The 17,493-nt window shown below is 36.7% G+C and overlaps 1 protein-coding gene across 1 annotated transcript in view; it reads left to right on the top strand.

Moving 5' to 3' along the window:
* Positions 1 to 17,493, top strand: part of LOC140172662 (uncharacterized) — a 162,602-nt gene that overhangs the window by 55,929 nt on the left and 89,180 nt on the right. Inside the window, exons 8-15 of the mRNA XM_072195794.1 lie at positions 2,381 to 2,443; positions 6,357 to 6,446; positions 8,220 to 8,384; positions 9,217 to 9,300; positions 10,036 to 10,098; positions 12,727 to 12,948; positions 14,147 to 14,167; positions 16,981 to 17,127. Coding sequence (XP_072051895.1) covers positions 2,381 to 2,443; positions 6,357 to 6,446; positions 8,220 to 8,384; positions 9,217 to 9,300; positions 10,036 to 10,098; positions 12,727 to 12,948; positions 14,147 to 14,167; positions 16,981 to 17,127 — 855 coding nt within the window. The remainder of the gene's footprint in view (positions 1 to 2,380; positions 2,444 to 6,356; positions 6,447 to 8,219; positions 8,385 to 9,216; positions 9,301 to 10,035; positions 10,099 to 12,726; positions 12,949 to 14,146; positions 14,168 to 16,980; positions 17,128 to 17,493) is intronic.

The raw sequence follows: 17,493 nt of genomic DNA, 5'->3' as shown, positions 1-17,493 counted from the left end.
AAGTGATTATTTAGCAGTAATCAACTGCAAATGCAAATAACTATAGGCATGTTGTAGAGGGACATCACATGACGTCATTCAGCTTAAACGGTATGAACACGCCAACGGCAAATACCTGTCTGTGGAAACAGCAGGTTAAACGGTAAGATAACGGTAAGATACCGTTATCCATTTAGCGGTAACTTAGCGGGGCTCCTGTAGAAACACGCTCTATCAGGAGACTTGGCAGAGTCGGTATCTCAAATCCCTCAGGATATGTCCAAGCCTCAATTCCCTTTAAAGCCATAATGTACGATGTTATAATATGAAATTGGTTAATTTTTTTCAAACCTGATTTTTTTGCATATTTGTAATGTTTACACATGTCCCAACTTGCACTTAAATGGAATCAGCCAAATTTGTTGTCTTTGTAGGTCAACAGAGCAAAGTTCGACATATTATCATAATTTAAAAATTATGATAATATGTCCTCCCATAGAACTATGTGTTAAATGGCCAAAATAACCAGTGGGGTTTCTTTCACTTTACCTTGTTATTTCAACTTAAATTTGACAGCAACCCCTCCCGTCAGTTAATACTAATATTATTTCAACATTTTGAATAAAGAATATTAATCGTACATTAAGGCTTTAAATGCAATTATCAATAATTTAGTTTGGATTTGTGAGTTAGCTCAACTTTTATACCCCTAATTTAGTGACTCAAGTTGACTTGTTCAAATCAATTAATTAACTCAAGTTGATTTGAGTTAGATTTTGACCTTACTCGAGCAAGTTTTTGACTTAACTTGACTCAACCGATGTGTCTGACTTGATTTTACTCAAGCTAAATAGTAACTTAGGAACAGCCCATTGGTCCAAAGGGTCGGTCGATCCTTCATGCAATTATTTCGTGTAAGCTAATCCTAATTCTAACCCTAATCCTAACCCTAAGCCTAATCCTGATCATAACCCTAATCCTAACCCTAATCCTAACCCTAATCCTAACCCTAAACTAACCCTAACCTTAACCCTAACCCTAACCCTAATTTTGTGTAAAATTACATGAAGGAATAACCAAAGGGTCGTTCGTCTGAAAAGTTAAGGCTTAGGGCATTTTAGGTTAAGGTTAACATTAGGGTTAGTGTTATAGGGATAGGGTTACACTTGGGTTAGGGTCAGAGTGATGGTTATGTTTAGGATTAGGGTTAAGCTGGGAATAATATGCTTTGGTTATAGATTAGGGTTAGGGTGAAGTTTAGGGTTAACATAAGGATTAGGATTTATAACTACTGTTATTGGGTTTTTGGACCAATGATTTTTCGGACTATCGACCTGACTTGATGACCTGTGACTCGACCATCCATTAAATGGACTCAACCCAATGTTGACTTCTTACAAACATAAACAATGGGACTTACAAAGCGCCTTTTACAAAAGTATAGGCAAGGCGCTAAAAGAGAGAAGGCAAGAAAGGAAAAGAGCTATACGGTGGGAAAGAGGTGGGTCTTAAGAGGAATCTTGAAGGTGGTAATATTTTGGATATTTTCTTGACCACAAACAATGGTGGGAAACACTGCAGATAATCATTTATAGTGTGATCAAGCAAAATCAGTCTGAAGTCAGTCATAGTCAATTTTCAGTTTCTTATAGGATAGTAAAAGGCATTTACATGTACAAAGCTGCGTTTTGCAGAAAACCGCATTGAAATGGAACAACCAGTTCAAAAACAAGAGGAAAACAAAAGGAAACATTTCATTTGTTTGGCTATATCTCAAAATCAATATTTCCGATAATCACTGATTCACATCACATTTTACAAAGCAAAATAGCTTGAAAAATGTATGCAATTATTGATGTTATTTCTTTTTTTTAAGGATTATTGATGTAATTGTAATTAACGTAAGTCATTTTTTTTGTAATTTTGAGAACAAGTACAAAATATGGCTCAAGATTGTATCAGTTACTAAATCACCCTATTCATTTCAGATTATACCTTTTAATTTGTCTCATTATTATTTGTTCTTGTGCAAAGATTGGTGAATAAATATGTTTAAATACATGCCCATTTTTTGTACTTGTTCTCAAAATAAAAAAAAATGACTTGGGCAATTATCGTAGCAGGGTATCGATGTTCATTATTTGTTTTCTAAGTTTCATCATAATACCAAAAGTCAATTCTAACACTTATGATTATTAAAATACAAGCATGATACTTTTATTTTTAGATCGGATTTCAAATCAATGGAATGTCTTTCAGTCTTCTGCTCAAAGTCAAATGTCATATAGGCCTATATGACATCTCTACGCTGTTTCATCTTAATGGCTATTTTTATGGTTATTTTTAAGCTTTGTCGATTTTTGCTCATCTACTTCTTTTGCGTTTTTTCTCTATTTTTCAGAAAACAAACCATGTAGAGAGTATCACAATCTTACAGCAGAAATATAAACAAGCAATGACAGAGGTAAGTATTCTGATCAAAAGAGAGAAGGGAAAGAAAGAGCGAAAGAAAAGGAAAGGAAGGAAGGAATGACAGAAAGAAAAATAGATAGAATGAAACACAAAATGGGCTATTCCATTTGAAATCCATACACCTCTATGGAAGACATGACCTTAATATGCCACAGGTGGTGTAGATTTCAAATGGAATCACCCATTCAGGTAATTACATTTGATATTCTCACTCCCTGTGTGGAAGATTAAGGTTATATCTTCCATGGGGGGTGTATGAATTTCAACTGGAATAGTCCAATGAAAGGATGAGGGAAAGAAACTGAATGAAGCTGGGAAAATAGGAAGAAATAAGGAAATAAAGCAAGACTTCCCCATAGATGGAATTTTGTTGCATTACAAAATGCCACCTGTATATAATACTGGTAGTCTGTCTGTGGCTGTGTCTGTATGTCTGCCTATTTTCTTGGAGACACGGGGTTGTATGTTCCTCATACTTGGTGGGTAGGTGCAACTTGGTCAGAGCCAGGCCAAGTTTGCATTTGTTAGTGGATTACTACCCCAGGGACCCCACCCTGGGATCTTCTCTCTTACTTCCCATAGATTGCCATGGCCAGTCTCTCTTCTTTACACCGCTTATTTTCTCTGAGACTAGGGGTCGCACATTCCTCAAACTTGGTGTGTGGGTGCATCTTGACCCCAGACAGAACAAATTTGTATTCATAGTGGGTCAAGTTCAACCGAGGTTATTATTATTAGTAGTAGCAGTAGCAGCAGCAGTAGCAGCACCGGTAGCAGTAACAGTAGCAGCAGCAGCAAATCAAATCAAATCACCTTTCAAAACACCATTGACGTCACATTTTACGGCTGATAGAATTTTGGTAGAAAATAAAGTCACACACATCAAATATAGATAAAAGTTACTTAGGAAATAACTTCTCACCTGTTCAATCTCTTTGACGTAATTTCATGGTTGCCTAGCAACTCATTAAGAGTAATTGAGAGCATGGATGATAAGATGCCAATACTTTAAAGTTGTACTTATTTTTAGTACCACAATTGAAGTGTTGTTGTTATTGCATTACTTTGTTTAATGGAGTTGAGTACTGTGCTCAGAAGTACGTTATTTTGAGAGTTTCACAACATGATCAGTGAAAAAGATTGGAATTGCTGAACAAGTGCTTTAATCAAAGCCAGAAATTAAAAAATAACCTGACGATTCTGTGTGTCAGTCAAATTCTTCAAGAGCTGATTTGTTGGTATCGCATAACTAGGGGAGGCACCACCATAGCACCGCCTTAGTTGCGCAAGACTAAGAAAGGACAGCTGTAAAAGAAAAAAAGCAACCGCATTTCAGAAGGTGAGAAAGGTGTTGCTTATGACATTAATATTCGCCGCGGCGTAGGCAGCGAAAGAAAAATTCTGTTGCCTTCGGCAGCAAAAAAAAAAATTCCACCTGACCCAAAGAGAATCAAATGTTGCATCCCTTACACTGCCAGTTATCAAATTACCTTTCATAGCACCATTGATGTCATATTTCATGGTTGATGGAATTGATGGGTACAAAATAAAGTAATAGATTAAAGTTACTTTGGAGTTGGCTTTTCACCTTTTTAATCTCTTTGACGTAATTTCATGGTTGCCAAGCAACTCGTTAAGAGTAATTGAAACCCCGATGAACCTGTCAATCAAATTCCTCAAGAGCTGTGATTTGTTAGTATCGCATAACCAGGGAACACATCACCCTAGCGTTGCCGTAGTTACGCGAGACTAACAAATGAATACTGTGAAAAAACAAACGAACATATTTCAGTATTATTGGTGAAAAAGGTTGCTTCTCTTGAAAGTTACACTGTGACAGTCAACAAATTGCCTTTCAAAGCACCATTGACGCCATCAGGGATTGCGCTTTTAAAACGCGAGTATGATCGCACACTATTGCACACTTTAAATCGCCTGTCTGAGTCTCAATTCCTTAACTTCTTATCAAATGCAATTTATTAGTGCACCTGACAGCCCACCCCAATATTTCCAGAAGTGTGTTTTTCAAACTCCCTGCGTCATATTTCATGTCTGATGTCAAATATTCCATCGAAAGAATAAAAGTTACTTTGGAGTTCTCTCCTTTTCATTCTTTTTGACGTAATTTCACGGTTGCCTAGCAACTCGTTTAGATACCAATACTTTGAAGTTGTACTTATTTTTAGCACCACAATAAGTGTTGTTGTTGTAGAATTGCTTTGTTATGGAGAATGTGTTTCACTGTAATAAGAATAGGGCAGGGTAATTCATTCATTATAAAATTGTTTGAAAAATGAAAGCCATCGGGATGTTACGCTGGCAAAAATGAGATTTATAATGGCCAGAAGTGAATCAGAAATTTCTATATGGTGAAGCCTGTGAAAAATACAGTAATACAAGCTTCAAAATAAGCAGGCACCCAGGAGCCATTTACCCAATGGTCTCCTTTGGCTCCTGGTCCACACCAAAATCATATGAACCAGGCTCTACATTTTTTTTAATAGAACCTGGTAGTTAAAGCAGGTTTTGTATTGTGTACAATTGAAATTTAAATGACTCTTAGACTTTTAAAATTGGCTCCGGTTCACTAGATAATCACAGGCCCAGGAGCTGCTTTTTCCAAATGTGTGGCTCCTGGTCCAGATCTGCTTATTTTGGGGCTTGCTGTAATGCAAAATTAAATTGAAAAGTGAAACATAGTTTTGCTCAACAAGCCACTCAAGTTGTTTTGATTGCATATCGAAAGTGCATCGTAGATTATAGAAGAGATAATATTTGTCAGCAAATGCACTTAACAGACTTTTTCTGATATTTTTGAAAACAGTTACAATGCTTCAACTCATAATTGCAAGGCAGCTTAAGTTTGTGGGTCATCAAATTGGGCTGTTCCAGCTGAAATCTATACACCCCTATGGAAGACATGGACGTAATCGCCAACACAGGGAACGTAGATTTCATATGGAGTCACCCATCCATGTAACTCCATATTGAAATTCACACTCCCTGTGTGGAAGATTAAAGACATGTTTTCCATAGGGGTGTATGGATTTCAACTGGAATAACCCAATTATAATGGGGAGTTGTTAGGGGTAATCACAATCTGATATAAGTGTAGAGTGGTAACAGCACTTTAGTTGCGTAACTTATTGAAGGGAAATGATTCTGTTGTATCTCAGTGGCATTGGAATAAATATTGGGCTATTCCATTTATAATCCACACTACTCCTGTGGAGGATGTAGCTAAAGTCTTCCACATGGGGAGCATTTATAAGTTTCGAATATAATATATAATTGGGTAACTTCCATTTGAAATACTCACTCCAGTTGTAGAAGATGCAGGTCGAGCCATTGTACAGGGGGAGTATGGGTTTCAAAATGATTAACTTTGACCGATTATATTTGGAAAACATACTCCTCCTGTAGAAGATATCTCCACAATCATCCACAGGGGGAGTGTGGATTTCAACTGGAATAGCCCACTGTGAAGTGTTGTGAGTGTAGTGCATATTTATATACATCACCAACATTTACATTTTCAGGTACTCTCCCTTATGTTGTTTCTATGGTCTTTTTCAATATGAAGATCCTTCAAATCTTGGAAGAAAAAAATCTGAATAGTATATTCACACAAATTTTCACATGTTATACAGCAGATCCTTCTGAAAGCTTACTATAAAGTGTATGTTCCACATTCCTTTGGAGTAACCTTTTGTAAAGGTACTATTGTCAGGTGATGTGCTCACTGACTCTACAGACAGTATGCTGTTAATTCTGTTACCTATTTCAGACAATGGTCAAGGTGCAATGCTTTTTAACCTTTTCCCAATGCTGTAATGTAGAAATGGTGGAATCTCTTACAAAGATATTTGTGTTATTTTGTGTATATTTATGTTGTCTATATTTAGATTGCCAACTTAGAAGCTACATTACAAGAAGTAAGTGATGCTGGTAATAAGAGTGGCTCAACCAACCATAGAAAGCCGTCATCAGTAGAGGTGAGTATGATTTAACCATAGTGGTGGCTGCAAAGAGGGGAGACCCTCCTGCACCCCACCAAATAAAAAAAAATTAGGCATATCCCCCTAGTATGAACAAAAAATCACTGAAAATTCCACCATTTGGGGCAAAAAATGCCAAATTGTAGGCAAATTTTTTAGATTTCCCCCATATTTCACTTTATGTCCCCCTGCCAGTACACCTCGACTGGAAAAAAATCCTGTTGCCACCACTGGTATAATCGTACCATGTGTAAATGCAGGATACAAAAAAGCGTAGTGATTTTATAGTGCGCTACGCATCTAGGCACAACGCCTAGACGTTGATCCACAAGCCTCAGTACACTTTACAGGTTGTTGCTGACCACTATGGCCCCACATCATTCCATAAACCATTTAACAACAAATCAGGGACTTTGCTGCTTCAAGAGCGCACACCCTAGACATTCAACAAATAACCATCGCAACCAGAGTCAGCTCCCTGAGTTTTGTATGGGTTACAACAAGACAATTAGCAGTAAGTTCCTTGTCAAGGGGAATTTTAAGCTAACTCAATTTTCCACGTGAGCATACTATAGGCACCGCCAGGGCTCGAACGCCCCCAACCGCTCGCACCATTGCAAACGGGCCAAAGGCAATGATTTTGGAGTTGAGAAACAGGCAAAAACATGGAGCTAAAAACAATTATAACATATTTATAACAAAATTAGCATAACAAGAGCACACAATGTTGCAATATAGTATGCAGCGTTCAAATAGGGCGGTCAGCCGCCATTGGCCTGTAACTTTTGGCCTGGCCGGAACTTTTCTGACTGGCATCTAGTTGCCGGCCCGGTTGGCCGGTAACTTTTTAAGGTCAAGCCCGGCTGGCCTGTAACTTTTTGAGGCATATTTCGAACACTGATAGTATGGTAGGCATATAGGATTCCGCTGATTCCAGTAACAGTATGCTTGGTTACTGAGTAAGTTGATAATGTTAAAAATAACTCAATTTACCAAACTTACCTCCTGTGGCCTGATATTGTATCACATATGAGAAGCAATAAAATGAAATATAAAACCACCAAAGTTCATAGTTTTAATGTAAGTTATACTAGTCGCTATATGCTGTGAATGTGATGGATTATGAATTCCAACATACAAATGGGATTTCTTTGTTTTTGGTGAGGCTTAATTAATATGTTTTTATCTCTTAAAGTTGTGCCAAACTTTTTGTGTCAGGTTTTTTGGTAAAGAATGTTTCAAAATACAATTATCTGCTCTCAAATCAGTTGTATGTAGGTTAGATATGAAAATGAGGAATACTGTGTGTTTACTTGGAAGGGCAAGAGCTAGCACAAATTGACTGAATGCAGGGATATGATGCACATTTTTTAGAAATTTCCAGATTTTGGCCTTATTACAAAACATTCCGGAAATGTTAAAAAATTGGTTTTTTTTAAAAACATTTACGGAATTGGATAAAAAAAGCAAAAACATTAAAAAATTGGTTTTAAAAAAAAACATTTACGGAATTGGATAAAAAGAGCAAAAACATTTTTTTAGGGAGGAGGTGATACCCCTAGCCTATTCCCGTGACAAGCTACAATAAATGTTAGATGCAGCACACAAGCGCTTGGCCATTTGGCCAAGGCCCAGTTTGATTTTCAGGAAATTTAGCAATTATGCCCACTTGCATCACTGTGAATGATACAGAAGTTTGCCTCATTTAATTACTTAGTCGTTTCTCTTTTGACATGACATCCACCATTATTATTATTATTAACATTTTAGACATCACACCTGGAGCGGAGAATACACTCCTTAGAGATGGAGCTTAAACTATCTCGGGACCAGAGACGTCAAACACTGGATGAGGTCAATCAGCTCCAAGCTAAACTACGGGATAAGAACACAATATCAGCTCATCAAGATAGTCACCAGTTATTAAAATCAGAGGTAATATATGTTAATGTTAAAGCAGAAGCAGTGGCGTAACTAGGGTTGGTAGCGCCCGGGCCAAGAAACAAAATTATATAAGGCCTATATAAGACTATTAATTTTGGTTACTAGGAGTTGAACATCGGTCTCAAAATGTTCTTTCAATTGACTTTCATCGTTTGGAGGGGCGCAGAATCGATACTGGATTGGTCAATTTGGCGCCCCCTAAGGGTGGCGCCTGGGTATGTTGCCCTCTCTTATTATAAAGTTTTGTTATAACTCATCAATTGGATCTAAAGGCGCTGTTGTGAAATGCTCTTTAATGCAGCATTAACACAACAAATTGAACTGGATAGACATAACAGGGATATGGGAAGAGATCCAGTTTGAGAATGCAAGAGGAAAACCGGAGTACTTTGGCAAAAAGCTGCAAGGATGGTCATATATGAACAACTATGCTCACTTACAGCACTGCCGGGAATTAATTGAACCCAGCCTTCAGTGGTAAGAGGCGACTGCTACAACCACTACCCAACCCGACCTCTTGCTTGTGTTAGTGTGTTTGTTGAACTTTATTTTATCCAGTTCATTATACTATAGTCCATTTGGCTTCCTCAAGATAATGACATAGTTACTTTTTGTGTATACAGATGCACTGCTTTTGATCATATGTGTAAACATGCCAGTTCTTTGAGTCAACACGCATGATTTAATACTATGCACACTGGATCTCGCACTGACGTCACAAATGGACTATATGGAACGTTTTAAAATAACAGTATATTCAAATACAGTATTGAATATAATGTAATCACTCTGAGAAATCTTTTGTATTTGTTTACTATTTCAGTTAACCAAGAGGGATGAGACAATTCAAAGATTACGTATAGATTTACTCAATATCCAGGAAAAATATGAAAATACATTATCACAGGTAAGAAATTAAGAAACATGTTTATACTCAAATTATTTTGAAATTTGAGAAGAGCATCGTTGGATAGATTTTTGTTAATGTTTTAAAATAAAATGTTGCAAAGGCACCGGATGTTGGCATACACAAGTTTCTAATAGAAATATATTATTTTATTTTGTGTAAAAACAGTGGTTCATGATACTTTTTAAACTCACAGTTTTATGGTGTGTGCTTATGTTTACGTTCTTCTGGAATTTTAGTTAAAAATTTAAGAGAGTAATTACTACCAAGATCTCCAAATTAAAATGCACATCTGAAACTTCCCAATTTCCAGAAACATGCTAACAATTAAGTGCTCCTAAGTTCTCTTTAAACATCACCAGAAGAGAAGAATTTAAAACAAATTAAAAGAAAGATAGTATCATGCAGTGGCAAGCTTTTTCTCATTAACATCTGACTAATGGTAGACCAAGTACAATGTACAATAATGTATAACAAAATATTGTAAAAATGACTGGAAGCTCAGGCAAACAAAAAAAATCAGGACTCAGTGTGGTTTGAACCCCTGACCTCACAATTACCAGTCGAAAGTTATACCACTGGACTACCTGAGTTCACATTTGGTACACAGGTAATCTCACTAGTCATGATTGACGGGTGATATCCCGTACTCTCTCGTTGTGATTTAGTGGCCAAAATAAAGTAAATATAACAATTCTTAAAAATGCAGCTGATGTTTTGTTTCTTCTTTGATAGTTTGATAGACAAGAAAGGAAACTAAGAAGAATAGAAGAGGACACAAGAATAAAAAATGAGGAGGTAGGTGTGATCCCACCTGGGAATTGAACCCAGGACCTGGGTAATTGTGACTACACCGGTTGGCTCCAGACGGCAGTGTCTGCCACTAGCAGTTGCACTCAATCAAAATAAGCTTCCGTAAGCTTCCTTCCGACCAGCACAAAATTGAGCAAATATTATATGATTATGTACAGAATTTAGTAAATGTCAAAAATCTAGGCCAAAATCTGCTATTTTTCATATAAAACTGCAATTTGGAGCGACATACACTGCCAGACATGCCAACTAGTACGGTTTCACCGTATTTTGTACGGTAAAACTTGAAAAATACGGTGGTACGGTCAACCCCTCAAAAATACGGAATTCCAGAATATTGACCAAAATAATAAAATGTTGTGTCTTAAAAAGATAAACAGCTGCAAGATTAGAATATCGACTGAATTACTGGTATCATTTGACCACTTTCTTGGTCTGTTAAAGTGGTTGCCTACATCGTTTTTCTCTCGACTTTCGCATGACTTTCGCATGCACATTAAAAAATTATTATTTAATAGGCCTACAACATGCTTTCCGAAACAATTTTCTTCTGACTTGCAGATTTTTCATGCGCATTAAAAAATTTTATCAACCACCTAATGCTATGTCTTCTGAAGGTATTTAGTTAACTATATAGCTCTATTGGTACAAAAGAATAAGCATACAAAAACGTTTTGGACGTCCTTTTACTTCCGACTTTCGCTGCGCATGCACATTAAAGAAATATTTAATAGGCCTACAAGATGGTATCCGAAATAATTTTCTTCTGACTTGCAGATTTTTCATGCACATTAATATTTTTTATCAACCACCTAATGCTATGTCTTCTGAAGGTATTTAGTTAACTATTTAACTCTATTGGTGCAAAAGAATAAGCATACAAGAAGGTCTCCAACCTCCTTTTACTTCCGACTTTCGCACCATGCATGCACATTAAAGAAATATTTAATAGACCTACAAGATGGTATCCGAAATAATTTCCTTCTGACTTGCAGATTTTTCAATTTCATGCACATTAATATTTTTTATCAACCACCTAATGCTATGTCTTCTGAAGGTATTTAGTTAACTATTTAACTCTATTGGTGCAAAAGAATAAGCATACAAGAAGCATACAAGAAGGTTTCCAACCTCCTTTTACTTCCGACTTTCGCACCACGCATGCACATTAAAGAAATATTTAATAGGCCTACAAGATGGTATCCGAAATAATTTTCTTCTGACTTGCAGATTTTTCATGCACATTAATATTTTTTATCAACCACCTAATGCTATGTCTTCTGAAGGTATTTAGTTAACTATTTAACTCTATTGGTGCAAAAGAATAAGCATACAAGAAGGTCTCCAACCTCCTTTTACTTCCGACTTTCGCACCATGCATGCACATTAAAGAAATATTTAATAGACCTACAAGATGGTATCCGAAATAATTTCCTTCTGACTTGCAGATTTTTCAATTTCATGCACATTAATATTTTTTATCAACCACCTAATGCTATGTCTTCTGAAGGTATTTAGTTAACTATTTAACTCTATTGGTGCAAAAGAATAAGCATACAAGAAGGTTTCCAACCTCCTTTTACTTCCGACTTTCGCACCATGCATGCACATTAAAGATATATTTAATAGACCTACAAGATGGTATCCGAAATAATTTTCTTCTGACTTGCAGATTTTTCATGCACATTAATATTTTTATTAACCACCTAATGCTATGTCTTCTGAAGGTATTTAGTTAACTATATAGCTCTATTGGTGCAAAAGAATAAGCCTACAGGAAGGTTTCCAACCTCCTTTTACTTCCGACTTTCGCACCATGCATGCACATTAAAGAAATATTTAATAAGCCTACAAGATGGTTTCTGACTGTTTCTCCTGACTTGCGGATTTTTCATGCACATTAATATTTTTTATTTAGCATCTTCATCTATTAGGATATTAGGCCTACCAACTGATACTATAATGATGATGATGATATCAATTTGTTTCGTCAACATACTTTATCCAATTTCGTGAGGTCAAAGGCCACATTCAAGGTCAAAGGTCGACTGAGGTCACCAAATCTTTTAATAATTAATTTGCAACTGTGCATCACATATCCGAAAATCAGCTTGATTAGTCATGTGATTAAGGAAATATGACGACTTTAAGATGGCCGCTTTCCATGTAAAGAATAGCAAAGTAGCACTTTCAATGAGTGATAACTCGTAAAGGAAGCATCTTTCTGTATTGATTTATTACTTTGATGAAATGGTTCTTTGGTATTGCCAAATTTGATTGCAAATTAGTAAGGCTGGCCCCTGGACCCCGCCATTCGTGCTCGGTCGCACAAGTGCTCCCTCGCAATTATGTGTTCCACTTTTGGGGTTTCTGGGGTTGGCAGGTATGCAAAAGGTACATATTTAAAAAATACGGTTTTAGGGTGCAAAATACGGATTTTTGTTCTTCTGAGTACGGAAATCTGGATTTCAAAGTTGGCATGTCTGCACTGCCTCTGTTACATTCACTCGATTGGTCACGGCAGGTATGGTTGTATCGCAGTTTCGACTTAATGGACTCATTCTATACCTTTTATGTTTGTGTTAATGTAATGTAATCATTTTTCCTCCTCAGTTTCATCAGAAAGACGCTGCTCTACAACGTATCCAACAAGAATGTCATGCTTCCAGGGATGAGGCTAATAATGCACACCTAGCCATCAAAAATCTAGAAAAAGAACTGGCAGTAATAAAGGAGAGATACTCTGATGCAAGTAACGAGATGGCATCTCTGCAGGAGACCATTGGCAAGATGCAGGTTGCTTCGGATGACACTAGGAATGCTCTGGCGGCAGAAGTAAGGAACTTATGCATGTGCTATTTATCTGATCCACCCCGGCCAAAGGGGGCAATTTAAATATTGAGATGCAGGCAAAAATAGGGAGAAAGAAACAATAATTTGAAATTGGCTTAGTAGAAGCTCATAATTTTTCAGGCATGTATGCCATGTATGATGTGTATGGATTCATGATGATAAAGCGACAAAAAAACCCTATTTTACGGGCAGATGGATTTTTCAAGTACATTGTAGGGTCGGTCGGTATTTTTGACCTGTTGCCACAAGGGTGGAGGTTCTAACTCAGGCAGTGAAAGTGTGTTGTACATACACCAAAAGCTTGAAATTTGGCAAAAATTTGATATTTTTTTTATAAACAATATGTTCTGAATTTTTATCAAAAATTTTCAATACAAAGCAATTTGGCCCTAAAGCGGCTGATTACGTGAATAACTAAAATTGCTTCCTTATGTCTTGTTGGATCAGACTTGTCAAATTTTGTGTCTGTGTGTTATAGTAGACAGGATGATGACGCAGCAGTACAGGCTTTGATCTGTTATTGCAAGATTGGGGGTTCTAACTCTGACAGTGAAATTATTGTGTTGCACACTTAGACATAGTTTCAACTCAAGTTTGCTAATGACGTGGGTGCGTATTCGCTGATGGCAGTATCGAATTGCGCACATAAAATTTACCATGCAGAGAGTATGCGCACACATTCAAGGGTGGTTCTATTCGCCTATTGCACGGTTCCGCCATGATGCAAGGATAGCCTTGAATTGGCATGATATGAAACGAAGAATTACATAACTTTACGCAATGTTATACGACTGGTTCAATTCCCATTCATGCATGCTGCCCAATCAAGGCTCTTCTCGCAATGGCGGAACCATGCAATAGGTGAATAGGATTTTGATCAGCATAGTGAGTCATGTATGTCATTAGTCCAAATTGTACTTAAATTACAAACGCATTACAGTCAGTGCCACATGATTTTGGATTTTTGTAGCTTTCCACCAATGGGAATCAGAGTAGTGATTGAATGAAACTTTCATTCAATGTTCTGATGAGCAGAACTTTAATTGAGATCCTAGTACAGTAGTATTACGAAACAAAGTTAAGTTTTTCAACCTGATAGAGTGAAATGTTTTCCATTTATGGTATTATTTACAATACACAGGCTAATGTTAATATTCTATCAATATGTTTTACACTTCAGAAACGTCAAGCTGAGCAACAGGTATAGTCCATTCCTGTATTTCCTAACAAAATCATCTTAATTGTTGGTTTCAACTAACATTTTGTTTAGTTTTTTAGGGAACAAACCTTGTGTTATGGACATGTGTTTGGGATATAATTTGATCAAAGTTAGGACTCATAAAATCTAGTATTGATTTGTTTGCTGTGATCTATATGATTGAATGCAAAACAGTAATGCAATTGATGCTGAGTGTTAAAATATGAACATTATCCATTTATGATTTATTTGATGGACATGTTAACCCTCTGAGCACTACCTGCCGATCTAACATTGCCTCTGATTAGTCAATTCCATGATATTTTCACTGTAATCACCAATCAGAATGAAGCTTTGCAAATAATTCATGTGGTGAAATTATTCTAACAATGTTGCTGATTGGACCAATTGATGATAATGAAAACTTCTTTTTGGCCTATCGGCAGGTAATTCTCATGAGGTTAATGAAAAAAGAAAGAAAATAGAAAGAAATATACAATGTAATTATTGTAACCTTCTACCTTTAGCACTGAAAATGCTAAATGCATATAGTCACTTTTGTGTTCACTTGCTCTGCAGACAAATTAACAATAAAATGATGATGATTATTTGACCTTTGATCAAATTATATCTGCTTGTCAATATACAGACATGTATGCACCACACACAAATGTCTGTCAAAGTTTTTTTAATGATTTATCCACTTTCACAGGAAAAGGAGTATTTTTAACCTTCATCAAATACTTTTTACGTGACTCGGATATACTTTGATCAGCACTGACAATGTAGCTCTCATATACACTGCCAGTTATAATTCATCACCCATGAATATACTTATACAGGCATGAAAATTTTCAGCATTTTAGCTGATTTCAGTGCTCTTTGTTATTGTTTTCAGTGTTTTTTAGCCTATTTCTGAATCAAATTCACAGAAAATGGTAAAAAAACATCTTTTTCGCTTTTCAGTGCTTTTTTTTTTCTTCCAAGATCAGTTTTCATGCCTGCTTAAGTTATAGTGTCAAGGCCTTGAAATTTCTACTTGCTTGTTGCTGATCAGAGTATATTAAAGTTGGTTCGGCTTATAATAGGCAAACATTATTTGGTTTTTGTTATTGCTCGTGCCAATAAAGTCCCAATGTATGCTCGCGTAAAATCACATAAGTGTGCGAAAGTCATACATAACGCAAAAAAAAAAAAAAAGGCGCAGTGATTTATAGTGCGCTATGCACAGGCACAACACTTAGACGTTGATCCACAAGCCTCAGCACACTTTACAGGTTGTTGCTGACCACTACGGCCCCACATCATTCCATAAACCATTAAACAGCAATTCAGGGAATTTTTTCCACGAGAGCAACTGCTCGCACCATAGTCGAACACCTTATCAATTGAGCTAACTTGACTGCTCAACTTAACTAGCGTAAGTGATGCGCACAACTGTGTGCATGCCATTCTATATCAATACATGATGTTATGAGTCTATTTTCTTTGCCTATTATAAACCGAACAATTAAACGGTGGTAGTGAATTACCAAACTAATTACAGTTCCTTTCCATCAGGGTGACCTATGCTTCCCATATCCTTAACCATTTATTGTGTACTATTTAGTTGAAAGTTTATAACCTTAATCACCTGGATAATGACCTGAAGTTCCTGTCGTCTGCTTTTGCTAACTTTGCTTATAGGGGCATGGTCCAATCTTTTTATGTTCTGTTTTCTATCTTACATTGGGTCCTACCATTAAAACAATATGTTTCCAAAATTTGATAGCTATCTGTCAGGGAGGGGGTATCCTGCCCCCTTAGAAATCAACTTCTAATCAATGTCTCTAGATTGGACCATTTGAGATCATTTTCATTGAAATGGGAGCGCTTTTAGTTTCTGACCCCTAGTCAAAACTTTGGCCTTTTTTCACAAATCTGAACAGTTTTGAAATTTGAACTCTGTTGTATGGAATTTTACCTTGGTTGACCCCTTGGGACATTAAAAAAAAAAGCTGAACATATAGCTTATCGTTTTCTACAAAGATTTTTTGATCTAGAGACATCAACAAAGGTGCGGGATACCCCCTTAAAACTAAACTAAATGATTTCATAAAGTTTTCACATGTTTTTCAAACAGAGAAATATGCCATTCAACAGTGAAATAATCAAGGTTTGTTCTTTGAATTATAAAATCTTCATCAGTTACAAAGGTATGTTAATGTTATCAAGCCTTATCTAACATGGCTAAGGGTGTAACTAATTTCCAAACTAATTGCCTTTTAGAGGACTAATTTAGTGTAGAAGTATTTATTTTGTGTGTTTCTCATTAATAATATTGTTATCTTTACATTTTTCTGTATATTAAGTTGAACTTTAGTATTCTGAGAATCTGGGATGACTTTCACTGACCCTGAATGTAGTCCATTTGACTTCCTTGAGAGAGTTATGTATTGGTGCGTGTAGTATAAATTGCATGCATTGATTCAAAGAAGTGGCATGTTTACACGTGATCAAAGGCGGTACATCTGTACATGCCTCCAACAAAGTACTGACATCACTCCAGTCTTTTGAGGAGAGCGAGAGCAATCGCTCTTTACTGCTCTCCTTATATCTGAAATAGGAGAGTGATTTTTAGCTCTCCCTAGTTGACCATTCTCTCCTTACATTATATTGTAAAATCTCCTTGAAGGCTCCAGAAGAGCTATTTAATGCTCTCCTGCAAATTCCAAAAGACAGTCCCTGCTCTCTCTCAAGGAAGCCAAATGAACTACAACACAAGTAGCCCTTGAAACGCATTTCATAATTTTTTCTATCTGTAATTTGTCGTGCAGGTGGCAGAGCGGTACGATGAGGTTGTGGAGATGAGGAACGAGATGGACATCTTGGAGGAGAAACATCGTGAAGCCCTGGCTCAGGTACAACACAGAGGAGAGGTGATACAACGACTAAGAGGAGATGTCAAGGATGCGAGTACAACGGTGAGATTGGATAACACAGACTTTGTCATAAGGGAAATATTGAAACTTTGGAGGTTTTCATTATGTCATTGTTTGTGTGTCGAAGGTGACATGTGTGTATGGGATTGCATTTGACCCGCCAACTTTTTACATGCATATAAGGGATCAAACAAATATTTTGAGAAAAGCTGGTGGGCCAGTTGTGACCCATAGCAGTTGGTCTAATCAGGGCCAGTCCCCCCTTCCTACTATTTTGAACAATAAATGACAAATTTTCAGATTTTTTCCCCCTCCCAGATTTTAACTCTCCCTCCCCTGGAAAAATTCAGCCGCCACTATGCTTCATCAATTGATATCTACCACAGAAATAACCCATTAGTCCGAATG

Source organism: Amphiura filiformis, chromosome 16, assembly GCF_039555335.1.
Source record: "Amphiura filiformis chromosome 16, Afil_fr2py, whole genome shotgun sequence".
Lineage (NCBI taxonomy): Eukaryota > Metazoa > Echinodermata > Ophiuroidea > Amphilepidida > Amphiuridae > Amphiura > Amphiura filiformis.
This window is presented reverse-complemented; position numbering and strand designations above follow the sequence as displayed.